The 25532-nt window shown below is 26.7% G+C and overlaps 2 protein-coding genes across 2 annotated transcripts; one reads left to right on the top strand and one right to left on the bottom strand.

Annotated features, from left to right (window-relative positions):
- Window positions 1-6474: 6474 nt before the first annotated feature.
- LOC113863634 lies at window positions 6475-9443 on the top strand. The gene is made up of 4 exons (XM_027497278.1): window positions 6475-6547; window positions 8558-9087; window positions 9173-9341; window positions 9424-9443. Exons 1-4 carry the CDS (start codon window positions 6487-6489, stop codon window positions 9441-9443), a joined length of 780 nt encoding a protein of 259 aa, XP_027353079.1. The 5' UTR covers window positions 6475-6486.
- Window positions 9444-11347: 1904 nt separating this feature from the next.
- Window positions 11348-16590, bottom strand: LOC113861448 (potassium transporter 5-like). The gene is made up of 10 exons (XM_027494263.1): window positions 16414-16590; window positions 16079-16301; window positions 14578-14826; window positions 13783-13824; window positions 13391-13651; window positions 13249-13301; window positions 12979-13093; window positions 12597-12851; window positions 11810-12456; window positions 11348-11713 (listed from the first exon to the last, which is right to left on the bottom strand). Exons 1-10 carry the CDS (start codon window positions 16588-16590, stop codon window positions 11348-11350), a joined length of 2388 nt encoding a protein of 795 aa, XP_027350064.1.
- Window positions 16591-25532: the final 8942 nt, after the last annotated feature.

Below are 25532 nucleotides of genomic sequence, written 5' to 3'. Positions count from 1 at the left end.
ACGTAAAATTTTGTTTGGATATTATAAAAATGATGATTTACAAGTAAATATAATTTATTGATATCTGAACTCCTTATCACCCTACAACTTGCTTACTATAACCCCCTCACTTCTTGTGCCTCCGTTTCAAGAATTAGTAAGTTTTGTTTGAGGTTACTTACTTCACTAAGTATGATTCCCAAACCCAATGCACCAACTTCATTCCTCTTCCACATGCTTTGTTTAATACAATTCATTCTTTTAAGCACTCCTCCCTTCCCTGCATCTCGAGGATTTTTATATTTTCAATTAAGGCATATATAAATAGACTATTCGAGACAAATATTTCACTAAATTTAAAGTTAGATTCGATTATTTAAATGAGTCAAATTTAAAGTTTGCAAACTTAATATTAATTGCTTGTAAACATATATACATATTTAAATAATTATATATATATATATTTATATTTATAATTGTGTAATTATTATTTATCTAATTTTGATTTTCAAGAATTGATATTTTAAACAAATAGTCATAATATTTTTAAGAGAAACATTTTTTTAAATAAATTTTATTTTTAACCTTAAGTCATATTTACGTAATAAAATTATTTTTTTATCAACATTTTATTTTACTTTTCTAAACAACTTAATTTAAGCAAATGTAAGACGTGCACTGATTTTTATATTAGTTTTAGGCCTATTTTTAAATCTATAATTAATTTATATTTTAAATTAATTAAATTTCTTAAGTTCTTATTATGACTTAATGAGGTGGCATAAATATATAAAATAAATTCATGGTTCAAATTCCTGACTGATTTTAAGTTCTTAGGTGACTGGTTAAATCACTTTGATATTTAGTTAATTGCATCTCTTCGAGGGCACGGGAGAAAATACTTTTTAGTCCGAGAAACATTTCTCATATATATATATATATATATAATCATATATATTTTTTAAAATTATTATTATTTGCTTAAATAATGAAATAAAAACTGTAATTATAAAGCCAATGGTTACTTTGATTTATTGATGTTGGATTTATTACTATATTTTATTTTACTGCATAATTTTTTTGGGTAACTAGCGTTGGTAATTATTTTGTATGATTAAATTTGTGTAGGGTATTATATATCTTTCTTCTACTGTGAATGAATACTAAGAAGAAGAATGCTTTGCAAATGTAAGGGTATTAAAAGACTTTGTTATGAGAAATTATTTACGATGAAAAATGACAGTTTGTAAATAAATAATCTAAGAGCAATTTAGAGACTAGATTTAGGTACATTTTGATTCTTTTAAGTGTGTTGTTTAACATAATACTCAAATAGACGTTGTAAAATAGAATATTAAATAGGAATAGTAAGCAACAATTATGTGAAACTGATTAAACATAGAGATTTTACATGTGCAAAACAAGCACAAGATTGCTGAAATAGAAACAAAACCAAACAAATAAAAGAAACTGGAATTAATATGTAGGAATGTAAAGGTGCGGAATGTAAACATACGACTTCTAGCAATGACAAGCAACAATCATATATCTCTTTGTAACTGGTGTCTGACGCAGTGCAAGTTCTCAGTGTGCAAAGAATTTTAAGTGCGGTATTTGGGTGCAAAAAGTCATCTCCATAGAATACAATTTTGAGGTATTTATAGGTAGGAGGATCACCACCGTCCTCTTTCTTTTGTGGGTACTTTCTTAGTAATTATCTTCTATGCGTGCTTGCATTTCCCATTATCCACAATTGTTTATGACCATTCTGTTGGTTAAGGCTCTTTCCGTAACTGTTATCGCTCATGATCTTTCTTTATGTTGTTGAATATTTGTCTGGTAATAATTGCTGGTCATTGCTAGTAATCGTTTCTAGACTCTTATGGACCTTTATGTATTTCAAGCATTTATGAGAGAAATCAAAGAAGTTCATTTAGCATTGTGGACTTAGAGTAATTTTTCTATCGATTTCTATCTTTCGACTAATTCTGGTGCAAACTGAGAGTACTTTTAGGTCATGTGGACTTGGAATATTTCCTTTGCTCATTCCTGTTTTTCGAGGAAATCTGGAGCTCAATTCGAGTTTGTGGACTTGTAATATTTTCTGACCACTTCTTGCTTTTCGAGCCATTCTGAAGAAGGTCTGGGACTTTAAAATTCTCGAAAACTCCTCTAACAACCTTCAATCTAATGGACTAAAAAAGCTTCAAAAACTCCTCGAAAAGGTCTTCGATCTTGTGAACTTAAAATATTTTTCTACTATTCTCCTATCTTTCAAGCAGTTTTGAGAAAAATTAGGAATGTGACAAAAACATCTAAAACAACTTGAAATGTGACATTTTCGACAAAAATTAAGATTCTTAACAACCTTTGAACACTTCTTGAGTTCAAATCTAATTTTCAATAAAGAATGAGACTCCTTCTCTATCTTTTTAAAACTTCTCAAAATATAGTTTCTTTCAATATGATTTTATAACTTAGAAATTTTTTTTACCCCAAACAAAAATAAAATCTATTTATAATTTTTGCACTTCAGAGGTATTCGATTAATCTCCAACTGTGGGCTAAATCATATCTCTAATACAAATCGTCATCAAAGCGGTTGGAATAAAGTTTCATAAAGTTGACAACTGTTTGGACAATTTTATTGTTAATATATATATATATATATATATATATATATATAATTTTTTTTAATTATTTACACAAATTTGAATTTATGAAAAAAAATATTGAAATAAAATTGAATGTGTTACTCGTTAATTAAATATTGCTATCTATTATTCTAAATATAAAACTTTTTTCGAATAAATTGTTATGATCATTTTTATAAGACTCTTGAAAGTTGTCTCTTTTATTAATTATACTTTTACAAAAATATTTTTAATTGAAATGAAGTAATTAATTAAATCGAAAAAGAGTAAGATATATAATGAATGCCAATATTTTTAAGGACAGTTTTGAAAAATGATTTATATCAATTATTCATAAATTTAATGTTATTAAAGAGATTAATTATGTTTTTAATAGTTGAAAGTAATTAAAAAATCTTAAATTTAATACCAGAAATAGTATAATTTAAAAACGTTAGATATATACTACTTCTTCATTTTTGTTGCATAGATTTTAGAACCAGACTTGCTTGGTAGGACCAGAGAAGCTAAAGTTGGTACTTTGAACGCTTCAATCAACCTGCAAAAAATAAATTTCCAAAAATTGACAAAACAAAAAGGTCGAAAAAAAGAGTACATCTAAATTATTCTTTGGCCCATAGGATAAGCAACTTCGTTATAAGTGAATTAATTCATATCTTATTTATAAAAAAAATAAATAAAAACGTAACTCAATATCGTAATGCAAAATGGGACTATTTATTCCATAAAATAATTTAGAAATGATGATATACTGATCGGCCCAATTGAACCTATCATTCACAAAAGCTTTGGTCTAATCCTTTAAAAAACAACTAAAACGTTTTCAATCAATTATTATTTGGCTCTTAATATGTAAATTAAAACTCAGTATGAAAAAATTATAGGTTACTAAACGAGTGTTTGAGTTTTGTTTAGACAACTTAATACCACGCACATGTATTTTATTTTAATATATATATATATATATATATATATATATATATTAACTGAATTCTATGATTATAAAAATATGTAATAAAATAAATAAAACATAATAAATTATAATAATTTTAAAATATAATTATTCTAAAATAATAATAACAATATATCAAATATTGTGAATTTATATAAATAAAAAATTTGTAAAAAATAATAAATTACATTTCACTTTAACTGCGAGTAATTATTGTAGGGTATAATTTTGTTTTATTTTATAATTACTACTAAATTTTGTCAAATTTATGTTGTACCCGTTACGAAAACATGTGCGACGGGCTGGGATTGTAGCTTTGCCTGGAATGGTATGATGATGAGGTGCCATCCTCAATTTGATATTTCTCCGAACCCTTTTTGCTACTCTAAAAAGTGAGTTTTCCTGTTTAATGTGACACAAAGAAAATGGCTTATGGTAATAAGCGGTCAGCTGAGAGAATAAGTAGGTGCTTGCATTGAGCTAAAAGGGGAACGGTGAGGATGGCAAAAAGTTGATTTGTGTGAAAGCATCAAGGATGTAGATAGCACCTTCACATTTGTGGTTGGTCATGTTGTACATTACAGCCAAGCTCTCGCAATTCTAGTTATGGAGTCCATGTACTAAAAGCACTAGTTTATAATTGGAGCAGGTGAAATCCAGGAATCGGTCCGGTAAGTGAGCGACATTCCCATGCGAGTGTGGGTGCTCCTCATTGTTTCAAATGTCGCACATACTCGTACTTATATATGCTAATGACCATTGACCCTATTCCCTCCTTCATTTTCATCCTTATTTTCTCACTTGTTTTTTCTTGGCTCTGCCCATACCTCATTTAAGATCAAGATAATTTGTCTGCCACAGATTTCCATATTATTTTATTCACCAATACAACCACAATCATCTTTCCATTTTCTAATTTTACAAATTATATTACTTAGTTGCTACAGAATGGATTCTGATCATCTCGATCTCTTCAAACTAGACTCACCTTCCAAGTTCCAAGACCACATGCACTTTTACATATACACGTTAGCGAAGAATATCATATTATATTCCGAATATTAGAATTATGCGGCTTCTCCACAAACCTAACCATATTAATGGATGCTAGTACATTTGCGATGTGCAACCAAACCGACAAAAACTAGACTATGCGAGCAATTGTTTTGTTTGTACGAATTTCAGTCAAATTCTAGTCTTGTGGGTCTTAGAAGAGTGAGTTTATGTACTAGAAAACACATGTTTATAGCTTCTTCTTTTCATGTTGAAATTTGACATGATCCTGTAACTATTTATATTATTATTATTATTATTATTATTGAAATTCGATGAATCTTAATCTACTAGTCTTTATGTGCTCTCTTTAACGAAGATCCCGCCATGACTAAGCCTTATATTACAGTTGTATAGAGACTAGTTCCCTCTTTAGCACTCCAATCTTATCAAGATAAGCATTCTTGTGATCTAATGGTTAAAAGGTTGACACAATACGCCCACTTAGAATCATACCCCTTAAAAGTATTCTCCCCCACGTGTTGTTGATAAAGAAAGAAATTAAGGTCGAATGAATAACGAATAAGAATGTAAGAGAAGAATGTCTTATGCATTTTATACAAGTATGACTGGGGATAAGAGTGTAAATTAATATCACGATAAGTGTAAATAAATAATTAATAAAAAATAATTTTATATAAAAAATATAATATTTAATATTATAAATATATCAAATCTTACGATATCATGTATTTTTAATAAAAAATAATTATTATATCTTTAAATATAAGTTTAATTTTTTTAATAATGTTAATATATAATGGATGTGTTTGAATAACTAGCTAAAATATGAAAACTTAATTGATTAAATTAAAAGTATTGAATAAAACTAGCTGTTAGACTAACTAATAATCATATATTTTTAAAAACTATAATTTTTTATATTTTAGTTTATTCATTTTTCATCTTTTAAATGGAAATAAAACTTTAATTTTACTTCTAGTTATAAATAATTTATTATAAAAATAAGATTTAATAACTTTAGTAAATCTTTCTCTAGACATTAACAATTTATTGTTTTATAAAATAATAAATATTATTATATTTATTTATATGATTTGTAACATATTTTCTTTCTTTTTAATGTAAAAAAGTAAAAAAAAATAATTTAAAAAATTGAATGAATAAAAAATAAATTACTTAAATATTATACAAAAAAAAAAACACTTTTCAACTAGTAACTAGAAAAATGTTTGTATACATAACATTTAAAAAATATTAATAATATAATTATACATAAAACTCTTTTTATTCAACAAACTTTTCAATTAATTAAAATTCGACAACAAACACGTTGACTATCTAAAGAAACAAAAGAGAAATTAACGAAGAGATATTAGTCGAATACATAAAAAAGATTAAAAAAATAATTATATTATGTAACTTATATAAATTTTATAATTTAAAAAAAAATTACATATGACCACATCATTGAATAATTTATCGTAAATTAGGTCGTGTTTGGGGACTTGAACCAAAGAGAAATGAGGCTACGGTCAATTTGGCCATGAAATTCATCAAATTCCCATCTCAATTTTCTAGTCCCAAAGCTGAGCCCTCAAAGCCATTGGCTTCCAAGATCCGCTCACAAAGAATTTCACTTCGTTAAAAAGTGTCTCCCTCTCCTCATTACTATCCTCCTACCACCATCACCACCTTTTCTCCTCAACTATATATACATATATATTTTTTATTTTCTAACTTGCTGCTAGTTTCACACTAAGCGCATTCATTCCCTGCTCTCACAATGAAGGTACTCTCTCTCTCTCTCTCATCTTACATTAGTTCATGTTATTAATACCACCAGAATGTTTTTTGTTTTTTTATAATTTACAGTTCCTCAGCTGGATGCAAAATAAAATTGGTGGAAAACAAGATAGCAAAAAATCAAACACATATACAACTACTTGTAAGTCTTCTATTCGTTTAATTTTCCTTTTTTAACCCTTTTGAGTTAATGCATGATGTTTCTAGCATTAATAATCCGATGTAAGAATATATTCGTTGTCTGAAAACACATGAGCTTCTCTCTGAAGGAAATGATGACAGAAACAGAGACATACATAGAGAGACAGAGAGAAACATATGTTTTCATGTATTACGCATTTTACTTGTATCAAAGCGGCAGATTCTTCAACATGTCAAACAATATAAGTCATTTAAAAAGTTTAAACTGTTAGATGTATTATCGGGAATGATTTATACGTTAATTTTGAAAATTGTATATCCCTTGTACCACAAAAATAGTGTTATATATTTCACAATTTAGTACACATGTTTTTCTTTCTTTCTGTAAGATATCGCTTTTGACTTTTTGCACTTCACTGTTCAACATGAATTATGAGGAAACTAATCATATTTGGTTGAATGTGCAATCGGATCTTTAAAGAAAGGCGTCCTTCCAGCAACGAGATCTTAATTATTTGTATTTCAATTGCACCCTGTGTATCTTCATACCTTTTGAAAATTTAACCTTTTCATCTCAGATCCTAAATCAGGACGATCCTAAGATCAAATCACTATGAAAATTCATTGCAGGGTTTGAGATATGGTTTCAGTCGAATGTTAAGGATCTAAATTGCCATATATGGTCATTTTTTCAATCCCAAGCTTTTCTTCTTCGATTACTGTACCAACTTTCCCGTAATGTAGGAGTTGAATAGGATAATCGTAAGTTGTCATATAATATAATTGCTTAATCAAGTTTTTATTTTAAGTATTTTAGTAGACACAATAACTTAACGAAGCTGGACATACGGAGCACTATGTCTACTGTCTACAAGACACATTCTGGTAATATAATTTTTCAGTATTGGCTGTTCCTCCTGCACAGATACCTATACACTTTTAAATTGTTTTATTTGTTTACCTTAAATGCTCTATTGTTTTAGTTCCACCCCGGTGTTAATTATTGTTGTTCTTGTGGTCATTGATAAAAATTAAAAAGGTATTTTCAAAAGTTGTCATCTACGTTGAGGCCGAGACTTGATGCTCAACCATAACAAGTAAATACAAATAATATTATAAAAGGAATTGCAAAATAGTTAAAGAATTAAACTATAGATTAATAATATACACAATTTGAACTGGATTACATGATATTTAAACGAAACTTTAATTGTTTTATTATTAGGGAAATAACATTGGGCTCATCTTATGGGTGCTGTTTATGAAATACTTTTTATTTCAATAAAAAAAATTTAAAATTATTTATTTGTGGATAATACTTTAAAAATTTATAGTGAAAATTAAAATGATCGGAGATAGAATCATGTATTTAAAGTTATTAATTACATAATATATTATTAATATTATTGATGCTTATGTTCCACAAATTGATTTGAAAGCTCTTTCTTAAAAACAAGTTTTGAGAGTATTTTAAGAGTTTAATTTTTTAGTACAAAGAGACAGATTTAAAAAAATCTTAGAGAGAATTATTAAAAGTGTATATGCATATTCAAATTGTATATATTAATCTATAGTTTAATAATCTATATGGAATTGCATATTCAGATTTAAAAAACTATAGATTAATATATTTCAATTCTTAGTTTACACTCATTAAATAATGTCTTATAGTATTTGAATATGCATTTATTTGATGTTTTTTCTTGAAATTCATGCACAGTATTATGTCCTAATTGTTTAGATGGAATTAATATTGACACAATACAAATAAAATTGAACGTAACAGGCTTAAAATTATTACCAAAATAAGCTGTTAATATGAACAAAAGAAAAGCGAATAAAATTTTTTAAAACAATTTTTTAAAATTAGTATATAAAATTATTACGTCCTGAGGAATGTTATTTGGTAAAGAAACTGACTCTTCCCTGACAAGTTGCAAGCTATAATTAATAATTCAGATATGCATCAAAAAAACATAATGATGTGCTTTGGTTGTGTGGAACTGAACAGATGGTGCAAAACAAGAGGGTCGAGAAGAATTCAGCGATTGGCCTCAGGGTTTACTAGCAATTGGAACGTTTGGAAATAACAAAGAAATAAAAGAAAAGGCAGAGAAGCATATTAGTAAAGAGGATCCATCCTCGTCTGAGGAAATAGCAGACTTCACCCCTGAAGAAATCGGAAAACTACAAAAAGAGTTGACTAAACTCTTGAGACAAAAACCCAATGTGGAAAAGGAAATTGCTGAACTTCCTCTGGACAGATTTCTCAATTGCCCATCGAGCTTGGAGGTTGATAGGAGAATCAGTGATGCACTTTGCACTGATTCAGAAGAGAAAGAAGAAGACGAAGATATTGAAAAGACGCTTAGCGTCATACTTAGTAAATTCAAAGAGATTTGTGCGGATAATAGCAAGAAAGCAATTGGGAAGAAATCAATTTCATTTTTGCTGAAGAAGATGTTCGTATGTAGAAGTGGATTTACTCCATCACCCAGCCTTAGAGATACTCTCCAGCTACAAGAGTCAAGAATGGAGAAGGTAGGTACTAGTTGGCCCTTTTATCTTTGTTCTGTTTAATTTTGACTATAGCAATACCAACTGTGAATTGTTATGATGTATAAAGCTTTTAAGGACAATTCTACACAAGAAAATATACTCCCAACATAAACATTCTTCTCGAGCGTTGTCCCTCAAGAAGCGCCTCGAGGACAGGAAGATGCAGAAGGAGGATGAAGCAGAGGAGAGACCTGAGACTGACGATGGCTGTAAATGGGTCAAGACTGATTCTGAATGTAAGTTCATATTCACTTTTATTTGCCATCCCCATCTTATACACACTGTCACTCACTAACCACCTCATTTTTCTTCCTTCAGATATTGTTTTGGAGATTTAAATCTGCTTCAATTTGTAACACCACCCCTTTCTTTGCATGTCCGGTAAGCTTCAACAAACACTCCTTGTGTTCTGTTATTGTAAGCCTTCATAAGATTATAAATTTGCAAACTTACCATTTATTTTGCCTCAGATTCAAACAAGGATTTAAGGATATACAAACCATTATGGAGGGGGCGCCAGATGGAGCTCTTTTTTTTAAAAAAAAATGGAGTTTATCTGTGATCTTGCGCCGCGTATTGAGTGTTCAGATCAGCAGTATCTCCCTGTTTTTTTTAACGGCGCTTCCCTTTTTTTTTCATGGTTGTTTCTGCAGATGCAGATTAACTCATGTTATACTTAATCGAAAAAACATAACTGATATGCACACCAAAGCTAGACTTTCTGAACACTACTCATCCTATTTTTAACCACTTTTTTATCTGCTAATTTCTCCTATGCTCTCCTTGTAATATGATTGGGAATTAATAATCAGTTTTATTAGATTAACTAATACTTTGTTGTCATGTTGCATTCTGACAATCTTTTATATATATATATATATATATATATATATATATATATATATATATATATATATATATATATATATGTGTGTGTGTGTGTGTGTGTTATTTTAAATTTGTTTCTATATAAAATACACGAAAAACACGTTAATTTTTTTCAGAAGTTTGAATATTTTGCTTATCTACTTTTCTCATGTAAAAAACAAGTGCGGCTGAATTAAATAAATATTGCTAATTCTATTCATAAACCATAATAGTTAATTCATTAAAATTAATAAAAAGCAGTGTTATATATATATATATATATATATATATATTATAAATTTATACTTTAATTTAAAAAATGTTGAATATTAAATGGTTAAATTCGTGTTTTATATATTAAATAAATAAATGTATTTATTTGTATTTTTAAAAAATTTGAATATATCATTAACACAAATCTTGTAATAGACAAAGATATAGAAAATTTAACAATTATTATATCTAAAAATATATCGTTTTTCTTAATGAAAGCCAATAATTAATATATGAAAGGTTTTATTTTCTAATGTAAAAACTCTCTTGTATGGGGTATGACATCACATGCATTTTGAACTTTTATAATGTATACATACTAATGGTAAACACATCCCAAGTACATGATTACTTATATCTAAATGTAATTGAAAAATATCAAAAAGTGGCAACTGTAGCAATTTGATTATAATTTTCTGCAGAACCAAATTAAACAACCAATACTTAAAGACTCAGATATTGTAATGCTCTTCTATATTTGTATTATTACGAATAAAAAAATGTAATCCAACTATAGAGACTGAAAGCTAATACAAGTACAGTAAAGAAGGAGAATAAAGGCGGGAGAGTTTTATTTGATAACAAAATAATTACGTTTAATTGGTCTTAGTTATTTTTCTTTTATAGTATGTTGTATTAATTGTTAGATAGGCTAGGTATCATTATGTTTACCTGTAAATGTCTTCATTCTCATATCGTTATAACTTTCTACAATTCTTACAACCTAATTCACTTCATATCGTTATAAGTTCCCTTCCCTAATCCCTTTCGGATCTTCAGCTGTCCTCTTTTTGTAATTAACTCTGCTAAATTATTTTGTCACGTTAGCATCGCTCCCCGCTGATATTGTTAGTGTTACTCCAAAAACCTTTGTACCAGACCATACTGACAACATGTGATCACAAGATTTCCATTTAAAATTTCGCCATGATTAAAAACTTACATGATCTGGCGAAGTTACAAAATTCAAGCAAAGTACGTATTTATCATATAGTACAGCTTTTTGTTATTGACGCTATGGAAAATTCATATAACACTAAGAAGGCTTGAGCCGTGTAGTAAAAAAAGAGAGTGCGTGATATCATTTTGATTGCACCTAGTGTCATATTTCATATGTCATTCCAACCTTGAGAAGTCTGTTGCGTGGGATTGACAACAAATTCTGCCCTTGTCTGAAGTTCTTTCTCAAGAAGTTATAAGCATAGTTGACAACTATCTTATTCAAAATGGAGGAATTTGGGTGAGCTACCACCTCTGCTTCAGCAAGCATATACACCACACCTTTCTCCAATGCTTTGTCTATGAATTTGATTTCCTCTTCAGTTCCCTGGATGGGCGGGGAAGAGAAAGTGGATGACTTGGTGGCACTCACACCCAATGATCGGATGGAGTCTGATGAGGCTTGAGACACAGCCTGGTTTGGAATTATTCTGGAGGAAGGATTATTACTGGTAGTAGTGGACCTACCCTTTCCTTCTTTAGCTGAACCTTGATCTGTCTGCAGTGTCATCTCACTCTCATTGCCAGAAGTAGTCACAGCTGGTACAGCAGCTGCTACCGCTACTTGTTCATTAGCCGTTCCCTCCACCTCCAGCATAAAGCTTTCCTGTTGAATGAATGCCTTCAGGTTTTGTATTAACTGTGACTCAAAGTCAACAGGATCCTCGAGCACATCGTTGTAACCGTGCCTCACAACACAGCGAAAAATTCTGTACTCCCTTGGTTTCACCTGCCGAAACAAAAACCTCTCCTCTGATGCAACTCTACTAACTGGAATTGCCTTGATGGACACAAACACAACAACTGAATGGATAGATGGTACGCTGGCTATTAAGTGTGGGAATATTGGAGGAATTCCTTGTACTAGCTCAGAATACAGAAGTCCTATTCCGGGCACTCTCCTTACGTCTGTGTTGTTGGCGAGTTCACTCAAATACTCATTAGACACCTTGTTTTTCAGTTCAAACATGTATCTTTCTTTGTGCACGTAATGCCAGATTCCCATCACTGTCGTCAAGAATATAGCTGTTACAATTGGAAAATACCCTCCTCCTGTGAACTTGGTTAGTTGAGATGAGAAATAAATAAACTCCGTGAAACCGAACACCATATAGAATAGAGCCACTCGCCATATGTTCTTTTTCCATATAACAAGCATTATAAGCGAAACCAGATTTGTTGTGATCATCATATCCCCAACAACTGCTATCCCTGCATGCATCAAACATACCACTTGTCATGCTTTGCTAACACTACTACATAAAAGCTTAGAAAGTTAAATTTATGTTGCACCATACATATACTATATTCCTTCGAAAGAAAAGTTAAGGATTTATTCGCATAATTATTACCATATGCGTGACTCATCTTCTCTGTGGTCTTGAAGGCAGCACAGACCAAAATACATGCGATCATGAACATGTAGTTGACCTCAGGAATATACACCTGACCCTGGTGCTTAGTGGAAGTATGCACAACCTTGACTCTTGGGAAACAACCCAAACTTAGGGCCTGGGATATAATGGAAAACGCTCCTGAAATCATTGCCTGGCTGGCTATAATGGCAGCAGCAACAGCCACAACAAATGTTGGCCAATATAAGGGGTCTGCATTAATTTATCACAATTAATACAGGGGAAAAAGAAACACCAATTCATTAATTGAACTTTACTAATTATGGTAATCAAATGAACTTCCACGTTCACCATCGTTCTTTAAAACTAACCAACTTACCCGGTATGCTTTCATAAAAAGTATTAGCCACTTTCTCGGGGAACTTTCGTAGAAATGCTGCTTGCCCGCAATATGCAGCCAATATTGAAGGACCTGTAATGCAAGTGAAGCTAATCTGCAACAGATAATAATGTACGATGATCATGAAGTTAAGTGAAACTAAACAATCAATTGGCAGTTCGAATCAATTTCTATCGGTAACGCGATGATGAGGTCGCCTTAAAATGTAGATATTCTGCGTTTTACTAGGATAAAATCATATTTATTTACCTGAATGGCTCGTACATTGAAGTGACCCAAGTCAGCAAACATGGCCTCAGATCCTAAGATTTTATACGCATCTTAGTTAATTACTATTTGAAGATTGACACAAATTAATTAAGATGATTAAGAATAGATAGATTATAGTCACCTGTTATGCATAAAAAGACTCCACCAAGCGATAACCATCCTTGCTTACCATTTCGTTTGAAGTAATCATATATGTATTTTGGATTAAAAGCACGTAATACTCCTATGTCATATTTGAATATATTGTAGATACCAATGCCAGCGATAAATGCAAACCACGTAAAAATGATTGGTGCGAAAGTGAATCCCACTTTGTCAGTGCCGAATCGTTGCACAGAAAAGAGAAAGATTAAGATTGCTATAGTGATCCCCACAATAGCTTCTGAAAACAAAAAACGCGCGCACACATTAGAAGTGACCTATGTCGATACATAATATTATAACAAATTTCCATCTCTCTTGCGATGCCATTAAAGGAGGGGAAAGAACCTTAAAAGACATTCATTTACGTACCTTGACGGAGTGATGTGCTGATCCCACTTACCGCAGAAAGGACTGCATATACATTGAACAATACAATAATGTAAAGCCACCTTTCAAATTCACATGGCATATGCTTAATATTCCCGAAATTTTTTTGCTTTGCTTCATTTTTTTTCTTTAAATTATTTCGGACGATTTTTTTTTTCTAGTGTCAAATTGTTGCCCATGTCTCTTTACCTAGAAACTGAAATCATTTCAATTGATGTGAAAAATTCGAAACAAATAGCGTAAATAGAAAAGGAGATTCATACACAAAATTAATTACTTTATAAAGATTTAGTATTAAATTAGTTTCTATTAATTAGTATAAAGTTTCTCTAATAAAAATTAAAAGGTTAATATAAATAATAGAAGTTTGTACTAATATACAAATATTTTATCAATACATCATATATTAATATAATGCATCAGATTTTTAGTATCGATTTTTAAATTCTATATTAATAATTTAATTTTTATTAAACAACAATCGTACCAGTACAGATAATTATAATACTTAACAGAATTTATTTGCTAATAAATGATAATTTTTTAACGTTAATTGAAATTGTCACTTTTGCAAAAATACAAATATTAATATAATGAATCTCATTTTAAGAATATATCTTTAAATTTTATATCAATAATATAATTTTTATTAAAGAAAAAATATACAAACAAAGACAAATCTATCGCTTAATAATTTTTGTTTGACAGTAAAAAATAAGTTTTTAAAGTGTTAGCTTAGAATAAATAAACATGAAAAGAAAGTGGAAAATAACTAACCTGAAATTGAGGGAGTAAGAATCCCATCCCCAATGACCATGGAAGTTCCCATTATAGCGAGAAGTAAAAGCAAAATACGCGCAAAATGACTACCCTCAAGTTTGTCTTTCAGTTTATGGGCTCTTTTCAGCTGGCTAGAGGGGGTTTCCAGTTTGTAGTTTGACAGTTCCCTGTCCTCTGGTTGTTGATTTGGAATCAAACTCACCTTTATATGCCTACATATCAACGAATAGAGTGCAAATGCTCCACCTATATATGCAATAACTTGTTATTATTAATAGTAGTAATTATTTTAAATAATAAAAAATTTATAAAACAAGCATGTCTGATAATGAATATTTGAAAAAAAAAAATCACTTATTTTTTAAAAGTTTATGAAAATATAAAATATAGCAGAAAGGGATGGCATTCTGAAGCTGATATTGACCCTGTTCAATGGAGCATCAATTATTAACGTTGACCATAAAAAAATTTGCCAAGTTAGGCTTGTTTAAGTCATCAATATAAACTTTCAACTTTGACTCTCTTTTTTATATTTTGTCCTTGAAAGATTATTAATTAATTTAATTCGTAAAAATTCTGTTTTATTCGATCAATATTATAAAATCTTAATTTGAAGTCCAAGAATGGGCATTCTTTATGCCAATCAGTTCGTTTTTTTTTTTTTCTATAAATAAAAATTACTACACAAATAGTAGTGATCGAAGTGAATTATAATTCTGTAGTGAGAAGTTCATAAGTATTTTAAAAAAATAAAATCTATGAGTTTAAGCATTCAAAAACATGGAATTTTTTTTAAAAAATATTCATTATATTAAAATTATAAAAATGTAATAAGTGATTATTTTACTAAAATATTATCGTTAATAATTGTTTAAATTCAATCTTAAAAAATAAGGACGGTATTTTTTTTATAATAATAATAATAATAATTGAACAAAATAATAAAATATCAAAGAAAAAACATAGAGAGAATATTACTAAACTTCCTATTACACTTTTTATCTATTATAGAAATTATTACTTATTTTTATTATCCTTTAATAAATAAATATTTTAAAAATATCTGTAGTTGTTCAATAATTTTGTAAATTAACAATAAAGAAATTGCTAAAATATATAACAGAGAGTGGACAATAACAACATTACGACAATAAATTAATGTATTTGATAAAATCAAGAACAGATCAAGGTTTATTTAAGGACAAATTGACACCAAAATCAAAGCCACTCTCGTTCCTTTGTACCGCTGAAAACAAAATTATATACTGCAGACCTGGCTAGCCGGAGTTCAAAAAAACAATATGATTTTGCCGATCAATACCGATTTAAAATAAAATTTTTACACTAATAATAAAGTTAAATTATATTGAAAATCATTAAAAAAATGTGTTTATTATATTTTTAATAAAAAATATTTTAAATTTCTTAACTAGAATTCTAAAAACATTAGTTAACGTTTGTAAAAAACAAACCAAGTTTGATAACCTTTAGAACGTACCGTTGCCATTGTCGTTGGCCCATAATACGATGAACACATATTTAAGCATGGGTATGAGCACAATGGTGTAGATGATAAGGGACAGGACGCCTAGGATGTCATCGTTGTTTTTAATTTTATTGGGGAAGGTGCTGGCGTATACGTAAAGTGGAGAAGTACCAATATCACCGTATACAATCCCTATGCTTTGAAATGCTAAGCTCAGTGTCATCCTCCAACCCATCTGTTACAATGAATCCAAAATGAATAGATCAAACTTTATTGGCAAATATAGAATACAAGTGCCAATGGGTAACAAGTCATTTATAGATTACTGAATGGTATGTCATATGAACCTTGGTGGGGTGGTGTGCAGTCATAGAAACTCTTCCAGCTTCTAAATTGAGAGAATCTACGCGGCGTAGTTTTGCCCATGATACCTTTCGCTCTTTCAGCTTCAGGTTCTTCTCCACAGTCTCCTTTCCCGTGTCCATCTCCTCCTCTATGCTCGTCCGATCTGCTTCTCCAGACATCTTCACCACTCCCACTCTCACTCCTCTTTTTTCAATAAACGGAGATAGCTTGTTTGGTGGGGATGTTCAAGTTGTATTTTGCATTGGCTTTTATAGGCACCCAAGTCAGATCTTGATACCTCCATTCATTTTTACACTTTGTTTTATCATCAATAATTGTACTATTTTATTTTTAAACCGCGCCACCCTCTTAAGGCCTCAAGTTGACTTTTTTAAGTCCTTATGTGTTATGAAAACAATTGGTCGGTTTATTTATATTTTCAACGACGGATGATCAAATGGAAAGTGTAGGATTTATTGATTCAATTATATGGGTTATGCTGCGTCACTAATGTATATTGTGTCTTCTCCTTTTTGTTTTTTCAGATTGATGTAGATTATGTCTTCCATATATATTAGAGTTACATTGTCTAGACAAAAGCCGTGGTATTAAAGTCCTATGAATGTCACTTTTCATTTCTAACCATAACAAATATTTATAACGCATTATTTGGCCGATGGTTTCGTAAATCAACGATTAAAGATATAGACAAAAGTAATAAAGAAAAGTGCTTTTACTTCCATAGTCGCTTGCGCTGGTTGGCGCATGCTCTATGCCGTGGCTTGAATGCCCCCACAGGATGGGAAAAATTCAACTACTTATAAATAAAGAAAAGTGTTAGAGTTAGTATCTGTTTTTTGTATAGCTAAGTTTAAGTAGTTATGAATAATGTTTTTCAAAATATTTATTATATTTTTATATATTTAATAAAATAATATATTTTTAATGAAAATTTATGTTTAAATATTAAAACTAATAAAATTTATAAATAATAGTCAATTCTTTTTACAGACTATAATAATTATATATTCTAAAAGCACATTAGAATTTATTTTAAAAATAATACGTGTTATTTTTTAGAAAATATTATTTGACACGTATAGAAAATTCTAAAACATCTAGTTTTCAAGTTTTAAAATGATAAATATCTTTAAAAAAGTGGCTACTTTTATTTTAATAAACAAGAAGCTTGACTGGTTATCCGGTTATGGTTGTTAGCCCTTAGTCAACACTGTAAGCACGAGGTAAGAAGTCATAAAGGTGAGCCAAGAACAGAAGCCTTCAATCACACTCGTGCACGATTGTCCAAAAGTGACGGCTTTCAAGAGAAGTGTTTGTTGATATTTTTATTTAATAAATATTTTAGTAAATATTTAAATTAATTTATGACATTATTAGGATCGAATATTTCATTTTCTGATATTTTAATATTTTTTGAGATTATTTTTCATCTATTATTTTAGTTTTAAAAATTATTTATTATTAAAAAATGGTGACATAATATCAAGATAAGATGTATGATTAATTGTACAGTAAAAATAATATTATATATAATATTTTTATTTTAGTCTTACATGTGGTTAAAACCTTTCATCTTCTATTTTTTTTATCATGCCTTTACATAATATTGTTACAACCTACCATCTTCCAGAAAGTATCATTACCAAAAGCAAAATTGTCACGTCCTGGCGAATTCCATTTCTCCTCACGTTTACCTTGAACAAATGAATTGGAGACACCTTTCTTGAACAACACCTTTGTTACTTACTCTGGTCTGGTAAGTGGAGCAAAGGAAGACAATTATTCTTGGTTAGGTTCACTGGACCAAAATTTTGGAACAGTTTTATAATAATAGTAAGAGATTAATTGAATTGGTTAAAATGTACAAGGTCATTGAACTACAAAGTCTATAAGATATGTTTGAAAGTGTAAAGATTCTTGTAAGGCTTATTAATCTTTCGCATCCTCAACCTCCCCTTAATCTTTTCGTAGATCACAATAATGTGTTTTGACTCAAGAGAGAAATTGACAGTCATAGAAATTATTCTTGAATGCTATGGTTCACTTTTGCATGAGATTAAAATGAGATCCAACAAATACACGATTCTACCATTGGATAACAAGCTATGCTTACTACTCATGACATGGAATAACACTATGGGATGACTCTGTAATTTTTTATAATGATAACTTTTAATTATGATATTTTTTACGATGGTAATTTCATATGATTGTAGTTTAAAAAAGAATTAAAAAAATAGATGAAATATTTTAAAATTTAGAAAATAAAAAATTTTCATAACAAGTATCATTATGTTAGAGGGTGGCAAATTATCCCTGATTAGTGAAAATTTTATTTATATTAGAATAAATTAGAGTAAAGCATGTTTTCAAATTCTTAAAAGAGGAAACATAAACTTTTAAAATAAAAAAAAATGACGTAATTCAAACACGTTTTTTAAATAACTATTAAAACTATAAATTATTACATATATAGATCAAATATTCGTAATTGTTTAGATATAAAATTATATTAAATACTTTAAAAAATTATCACTTGCTAAGATTAGAACAAGGTTATCTTTTGTAAAAAAATATTAGTGTTTTTTTCAAGCTATAAATTACCTCTATAATATTATACTGTTTCTCAAATACTTAAAAATAAAACGTTTATATAAATTTTAAGAATTCTTCCTGGATGTACGAGTTTTAGTTACTTTTTTGTGAGAAGACTCTGATATTTTACCTTTACAATTATTGGCTGTATAAAAGCTGCAAGTGTTCACCAGTATTTTTAATTTTGAATTAGTAATTAAACTGGTGAAGATATTAATTAGTGTTGATTAAATATATATTTTTTTCATATTAAATAATATATTAAATAAAAATTAATATAATTTTTTTAAAAAATTAAGGAAAAGAAATTTACAAATGAAAATATTACATATTTTACAAGATTTAAAAATTAAAATAAATTATTAAATAATAACAATTCACATATTTTTCTTATATGTGGGTTTTTATTTATTGTAAAAATATTATAAAATTCAAAAATATAAAGGAAAAATGATAGTTTCGTAAAAATTGATTTTTAATTAATTTTTATTCTAATAATTTTATTTTTTGAGTTGTCTATCTCAATTTTTGGTCCAATTAGTCTAACTAATCGGATTAATCGTGTCTTTAAAACTATGGTTTTAACTAAGCTCCTGAACTCTCTCTCAAAAGATCTACTTTGCACCTAAGATATATATATATATATATATATAATTTGAAATAATTTTATAATTTGTTATACAGTTAATAATTTATCAGTATACTTTATTTTTGGAAAAAAAACAGCTCTTCACTTTAAAAGAAACATCTACGAGATTGACTATCATTTTTGTACGGATGATAATATCGACGACGGCTTTGTGGCGTATTAAGGACAGAGAAGTTTAAGAATGCATAATAGTCTTAATTTTGCTTCTTAATTTGCATCACGAGCACGTTGCAGTTTGCACCAGCAAGGATCTATGACTTCGTTGACATTTGCACATTCCTTATGTAATGTTAAAGAAAATAACTATGAAGTATTTTCATTTCTTGATTTTTTAATTGTATACATTTAATATGATGATGCTATTTTATTAATAAGTTTAATTTAATGCTTTATTCATTTATATAATGATTTCATCGAATCGTTTGCTATTAATCGTCAAAAGAGTGAGATCAGCCTTTTTATTATGTCAACAATGTTAAAAATTATTTATTGATAATGAATCAGAAAAAAATAATGGATATTTATCTTTTTTCCACACAAAAATATAATAATACCAACATTGTCTCACGATTCTGGATGGTTTCTAATGACTAATGGAATGTAGCACCGTTGACTTTAGTGTAACCCTCATTATTCTTAGTTTGACAATATCTTTCATATATATGTAATTTTTTTTTCTCATTTTAGCAATGTGTGAGAAACCAAATAATATGGTTGTGTAGAAAATCTATTATGGCTAAATTATGGACTGTTTGGTTTTAAAAAAGATATTATTTTATTTTTAAACATAAAATAAAATTTGTCTGTTTTCAATGTTTTCTTTAACAAATCTTAAAACAAGAAGTGTCAATTTAATAATTAAAAGAAAATCTTTAAATCAAGCAGCCTCTTAATTTGAGTAGGTACTCTTCCTGTTTTCTGCCCCAACTGTTCCTTGATTTCATTTAGAATGTAATTACCAACACTGCTCGTTGTTATTTTATTTGCTTCTCCTCGAAATCTCAATTATTTTTTAGCTATTACTGCTCTTAATTTTCACTCATTATTTGGTTCCTTTAAAACAAATACTCTTTTAAATTTGTTTAGACGAAATTAATATTTTAATCATTTAATTTTTTTTATTTAATTATGCTTCTCTAAATCTTAAGCATAAATTAAATATATCCTATTGTGTCACAGGGAAAATATTACAACTGTTCATGTTTAGTATCACATTTACATCTTGGTAATCATGTTAAGCATATTCATACTTTGACTAAAGTGTCTCATTGTTTAGTGATTCTAAATCAAAATTAATTTTGACTTTAAATTTGTTTAAATAAATATGTCCAATTATGTTTTTTTGTATTGAGTTGAAAATTTTTTGTTAAATTTTGGTATGAATTTATTTTTAAAAGAAAAATCTTTAAACATAAATCAATTTTAAACTTACTTATAAATAAAAAATCTATAAAATAAAATTAATTTAAACTAAAATTTAAAAACATACGTACAAACACACTTAATAAATGTTTGATTATACGCCAAACCCTTACGTTGATGCAAAAGCTGTTTCTAATAGCATTCATTAAAGTAAATGTACGTTTTCACCATTTTACACGATTCCATTCAGTTAGCATAAGACAAACTTTAACTTAAACCAAAATGGAAATGACATACTTCAACAGGTTGCTTCACTAGTAGATTTAAAATAACAGTTGCCACGTGTAGATGCACGCAACTCTCCAAATTAACCAAAAAATGTAGGGCCGATTAACTCATCTTTACTAATTGCAACGTTAAACATGCTCTTAATCGCTTCTGTTGAAACATAAAAACCATTTTTTTTCAGGATTTTAACTAACTTATGTTGTCCATGTATTCGACCCAGTTTAAATGCAAAATAAAATATAAGAAAACGGTTGATTCTTTTGTTTTTTAGAATTTAATTTCTAAAATATATTATTAAACTCTAATTAACAAATAAAATTTTTAAAAAATAATTTATAATTAACTATTTATTTTGGTCAACAACAACAATCTATATAAATTGACTGCACCTACTTATTACTTTATGCATTAAATTTTAAAACATTTCAAATTATTTTTATATATCTGACTCCACTTATTTATTACTCTATGTTTTAAAATTCAAAACATATAAAGTCATTTTTATTGATTGCACTTACTTATTACTCTATGAATTAAATTTTAAAATATATAAAGTCATTTTTATATACGTAATTCCACCTACTTATTACTCTATGCATTAAAATTTAGAACCTATACAGTCACTCTTATTGACCGCATTTACTTATTACTTTATGTATTAAAATTTAAAGTGTATAACTACTAACTAAAATTATATTTTATCACATTAAAATTCTGAACCTAAAAAGTCACTCTTATTAATTGTACTTACTTGTTACTTTATGCATTAAAATTTGAAATGTATAACTTACAAATTTAAATTATATTTTATTTATCCTTATTATCTTTGAGTTGTATTTAAATAATGTTTATTAGAATTGATAATTATATTATGTTACAAACAACAATGTAAATATTCATACTATAAATTACTTTAAATTACTATTTATTAAAATTAATTATAATATTTTTTTTATAATTTACAAATTAAAATTATATCTAATCATATTTATTATGAACTATATTTAAAAAAAATTATTACAATTGATAGTAATATTATATCAAAAAGTTAGAATAAAAATATTTGTACATTTTTTAGTTATCTTTTAATTAAAAATAAAATTGTATTTTTACTTTAAGTTATATTTAAATTTAAATGGTATTGGTTTAAATTATTTATTTAATTAATTTAATATAATTTATATTTTAATATTTACTTCAAATACTAAAATATAATTTAAATTAAAAAATTATGATTTTAAAATTATTAATTTATATTGTATATTATTAAATTAAATTCCTAATGAGAAGACAAGTTTACATATTTAAATTATTATGTTAATTAGTTTAATATAATTTATAATTTAATATATATTTTAAACACTAAAATATACATTGAATTAAAAAATTACACTTATAACATTATTATTTTACATTATATATTATTAAATTAAATTTATAATAAACAAATATTTATATATTTAAATTATTTTATTAATTATTTTAATATAATTTATATTTTAATATTTACTTTAAATATTAAAATATAATTTAAATTAAAAAACTACATTTATAAAATTATTAGTTTATATTATATATTATTAAATTAAATTTCTAATGAAAAGATAAATTTACATATTTAAATTATTTTATTAATTCATTTAATATAATTTATTTTTAATATTTATATATAATATAAATATGTAATTTGAATAAAAAATTATATTTATAAAATTATTAGTTTATATTATGTATTGTTAAATTAAGTTTTTAATGAAAATACAAGTTTATATATTCAAATTATTTTATTAATTAGTTTAACATAATATATAGTTAAATATATATTTTAAAAACTAAAATTTACTTTGAAGTAGAAAAATTACACTTACAAAATTGTTAATTTATATTATATATTGTTAAATTATATTTTTAATAAAAAATAAGTTTATATACAAAAATACTATATATAAGATAATTTTAAATTATATTAAATAAAAAATTATTGAAATTAATTATAATAAATTACACAATTTAAAAATTATTATCATAATTAATTCATACTTATTACCTTTAAATTATATTTAGAAAAAATTTATTAGAATTGATAAATATATATTATTAAAAATGACAATAACAAAACTATTATAAATAATATTTAATAAAAAAATTATTAAAATTTATTATAAATAAAATAGTTTTAAGATTTTCTATGTCAAATATTAGAAATAGGAAATAAATATGAATTAAATTGTATAAAAATACTTTTGAGAAAATTTGATGAAGCTTTTGAGTTATCTTTTAATTAAAAATAAAAATATTTTTTATTTTTAACTTCTATTTAACATTTGAATGTTAATTATTATTTTATATTATATATTATTAAATCAAATTTTTAACAAAAAAATAAGTAAACTATAATGCAGATGAAAAGATAACTTTTATTATATTAATTTTTTATTTTTTAATTTTTCATGTATCTTCAAGTAAGACTTTATCTCTATTTATATAAGTCATGTTTATAAAACTTTTAAAAACTTGCTCATTGTTATTTCTATTGTCATCTTTCTTCTTTGTATTTTACAATTATGTCAACAGTCAAGAATTACTTATCTACGTAAGTATATGTGTTTTCGATTTTGATATTTTTTATTGTTTCACTAAATTGTGTTATATATTTTAATTTAATTTTTTGAATAAGCATAAAGCTTTATTATTTTAAAATGAAATTATGTATTGAATTTTATTTTTAACTGATTAATTTGTATCAAATCTATTATTATTCTCTTATATTCATCACAAGTAATTATTTACTTTTATGTTCTTCATGCTTTTGTAGGAGAACAACAAGTTTCAACGAAGAGAAATAAACTTTTCTTAAAGATTTAAATTCAATATCAGATGATTGAAAAATAAAAGTGTGAATATCACAACTGAGGGATACACTAAATATATATCGTAAGAAAAAATTAATTAGTACTAATATGATACTAATTGATGAAAAGATATTAGATTTGAATTTTTTTTATTAAAAAATTATTATTTTTAATAAATTATAATTATGTTATCTTTTATATATTCTATGATAACTAACTTAATTTATTTTTAAATTTTTTACTTGACTAATTTTTCTTTTTTATAAAACAATTACCTACATACTTCTATAGAATGGGGTATTTCTTACAAATTCAAAAGTATGTTAAAGAAAGAAAAAATATACTTCATAACAATTTTTTTACTGACGAAGAATAAAGATAGATTTGTTGTGGTTAAAAACATTCATTTCATGTTGCAATTCTATACCACAACTATTATTAAAGAATTAAATAATGATAACATAATTTCTTTCCATATATTTTGAGTTTGTGAACTTTGAAGATCTAAAAAGTCATTGTAAAAATAATTACTTAATAGGTATTTTGCGATAAAACTTTACTAAAATTTGTTATATAATTTATATTTAATTTATCAATTAGTTTCTTAAAATTATTTATTTTATGAATAGATATGACTGGAGTGGTCATGCACAAAAGTTCTAATGAAGAAAAAACAACTACTCAAGGCAAAGTTAATGTTATGACACTTCAATTACAAGACATGAGATATAAATAATTATTTTAAAGTTATTATTAATTAAAAAATATTATAATTTTGAATAAATCATTTGCAAAAAAAATATAGTGAAAGTAACATTGTGAGATGATTATATTATACTGTTTGAAGAAATTTTATTGCAATATTCACATCTACTATTGTAAAATAATTTCAAGGTAATTATATTATTATATTTTAAAAATATTTTATTTAGATAAATTATATATATATGTTTCATATTTAATTATAAAAATATGAATGTATGTATTATAAGTAATATTTCTATTTACATGTCAAGATTAACAAAGATTTATATCAATATTGACATACCAGAAGTTACTCATTTTATAGATTCATTCAGATATTAAAATTATTTAAAATATCCATGTTAAGTTAATTATTGCTAATTCTTTATTGTTTATCTTACCCACATTTTCAATTATTCATTATCACTTTGTTGTAGGGATTTTAATGATATGAATATTGCTCACAATATTGATAACACAAGATCTACGACTCTTCTTAAGTTAAAAAATTTTAAAAACATATCTTAAATTTGACTATGACAAAATTAAAGAGTGATATGTTAAATTTAATTTCTTGTGAAAAGTGGGTGTTTTCAAATAATATGAATAA

This window comes from Abrus precatorius, unplaced genomic scaffold (assembly GCF_003935025.1).
Source record: "Abrus precatorius isolate BTA unplaced genomic scaffold, Abrus_2018 Scaffold3, whole genome shotgun sequence".
NCBI classification, from domain to species: Eukaryota; Viridiplantae; Streptophyta; class Magnoliopsida; order Fabales; family Fabaceae; genus Abrus; species Abrus precatorius.
Note: the sequence above shows the minus strand (reverse complement) of the source record. Positions and strands in the feature narration are given on the sequence as shown.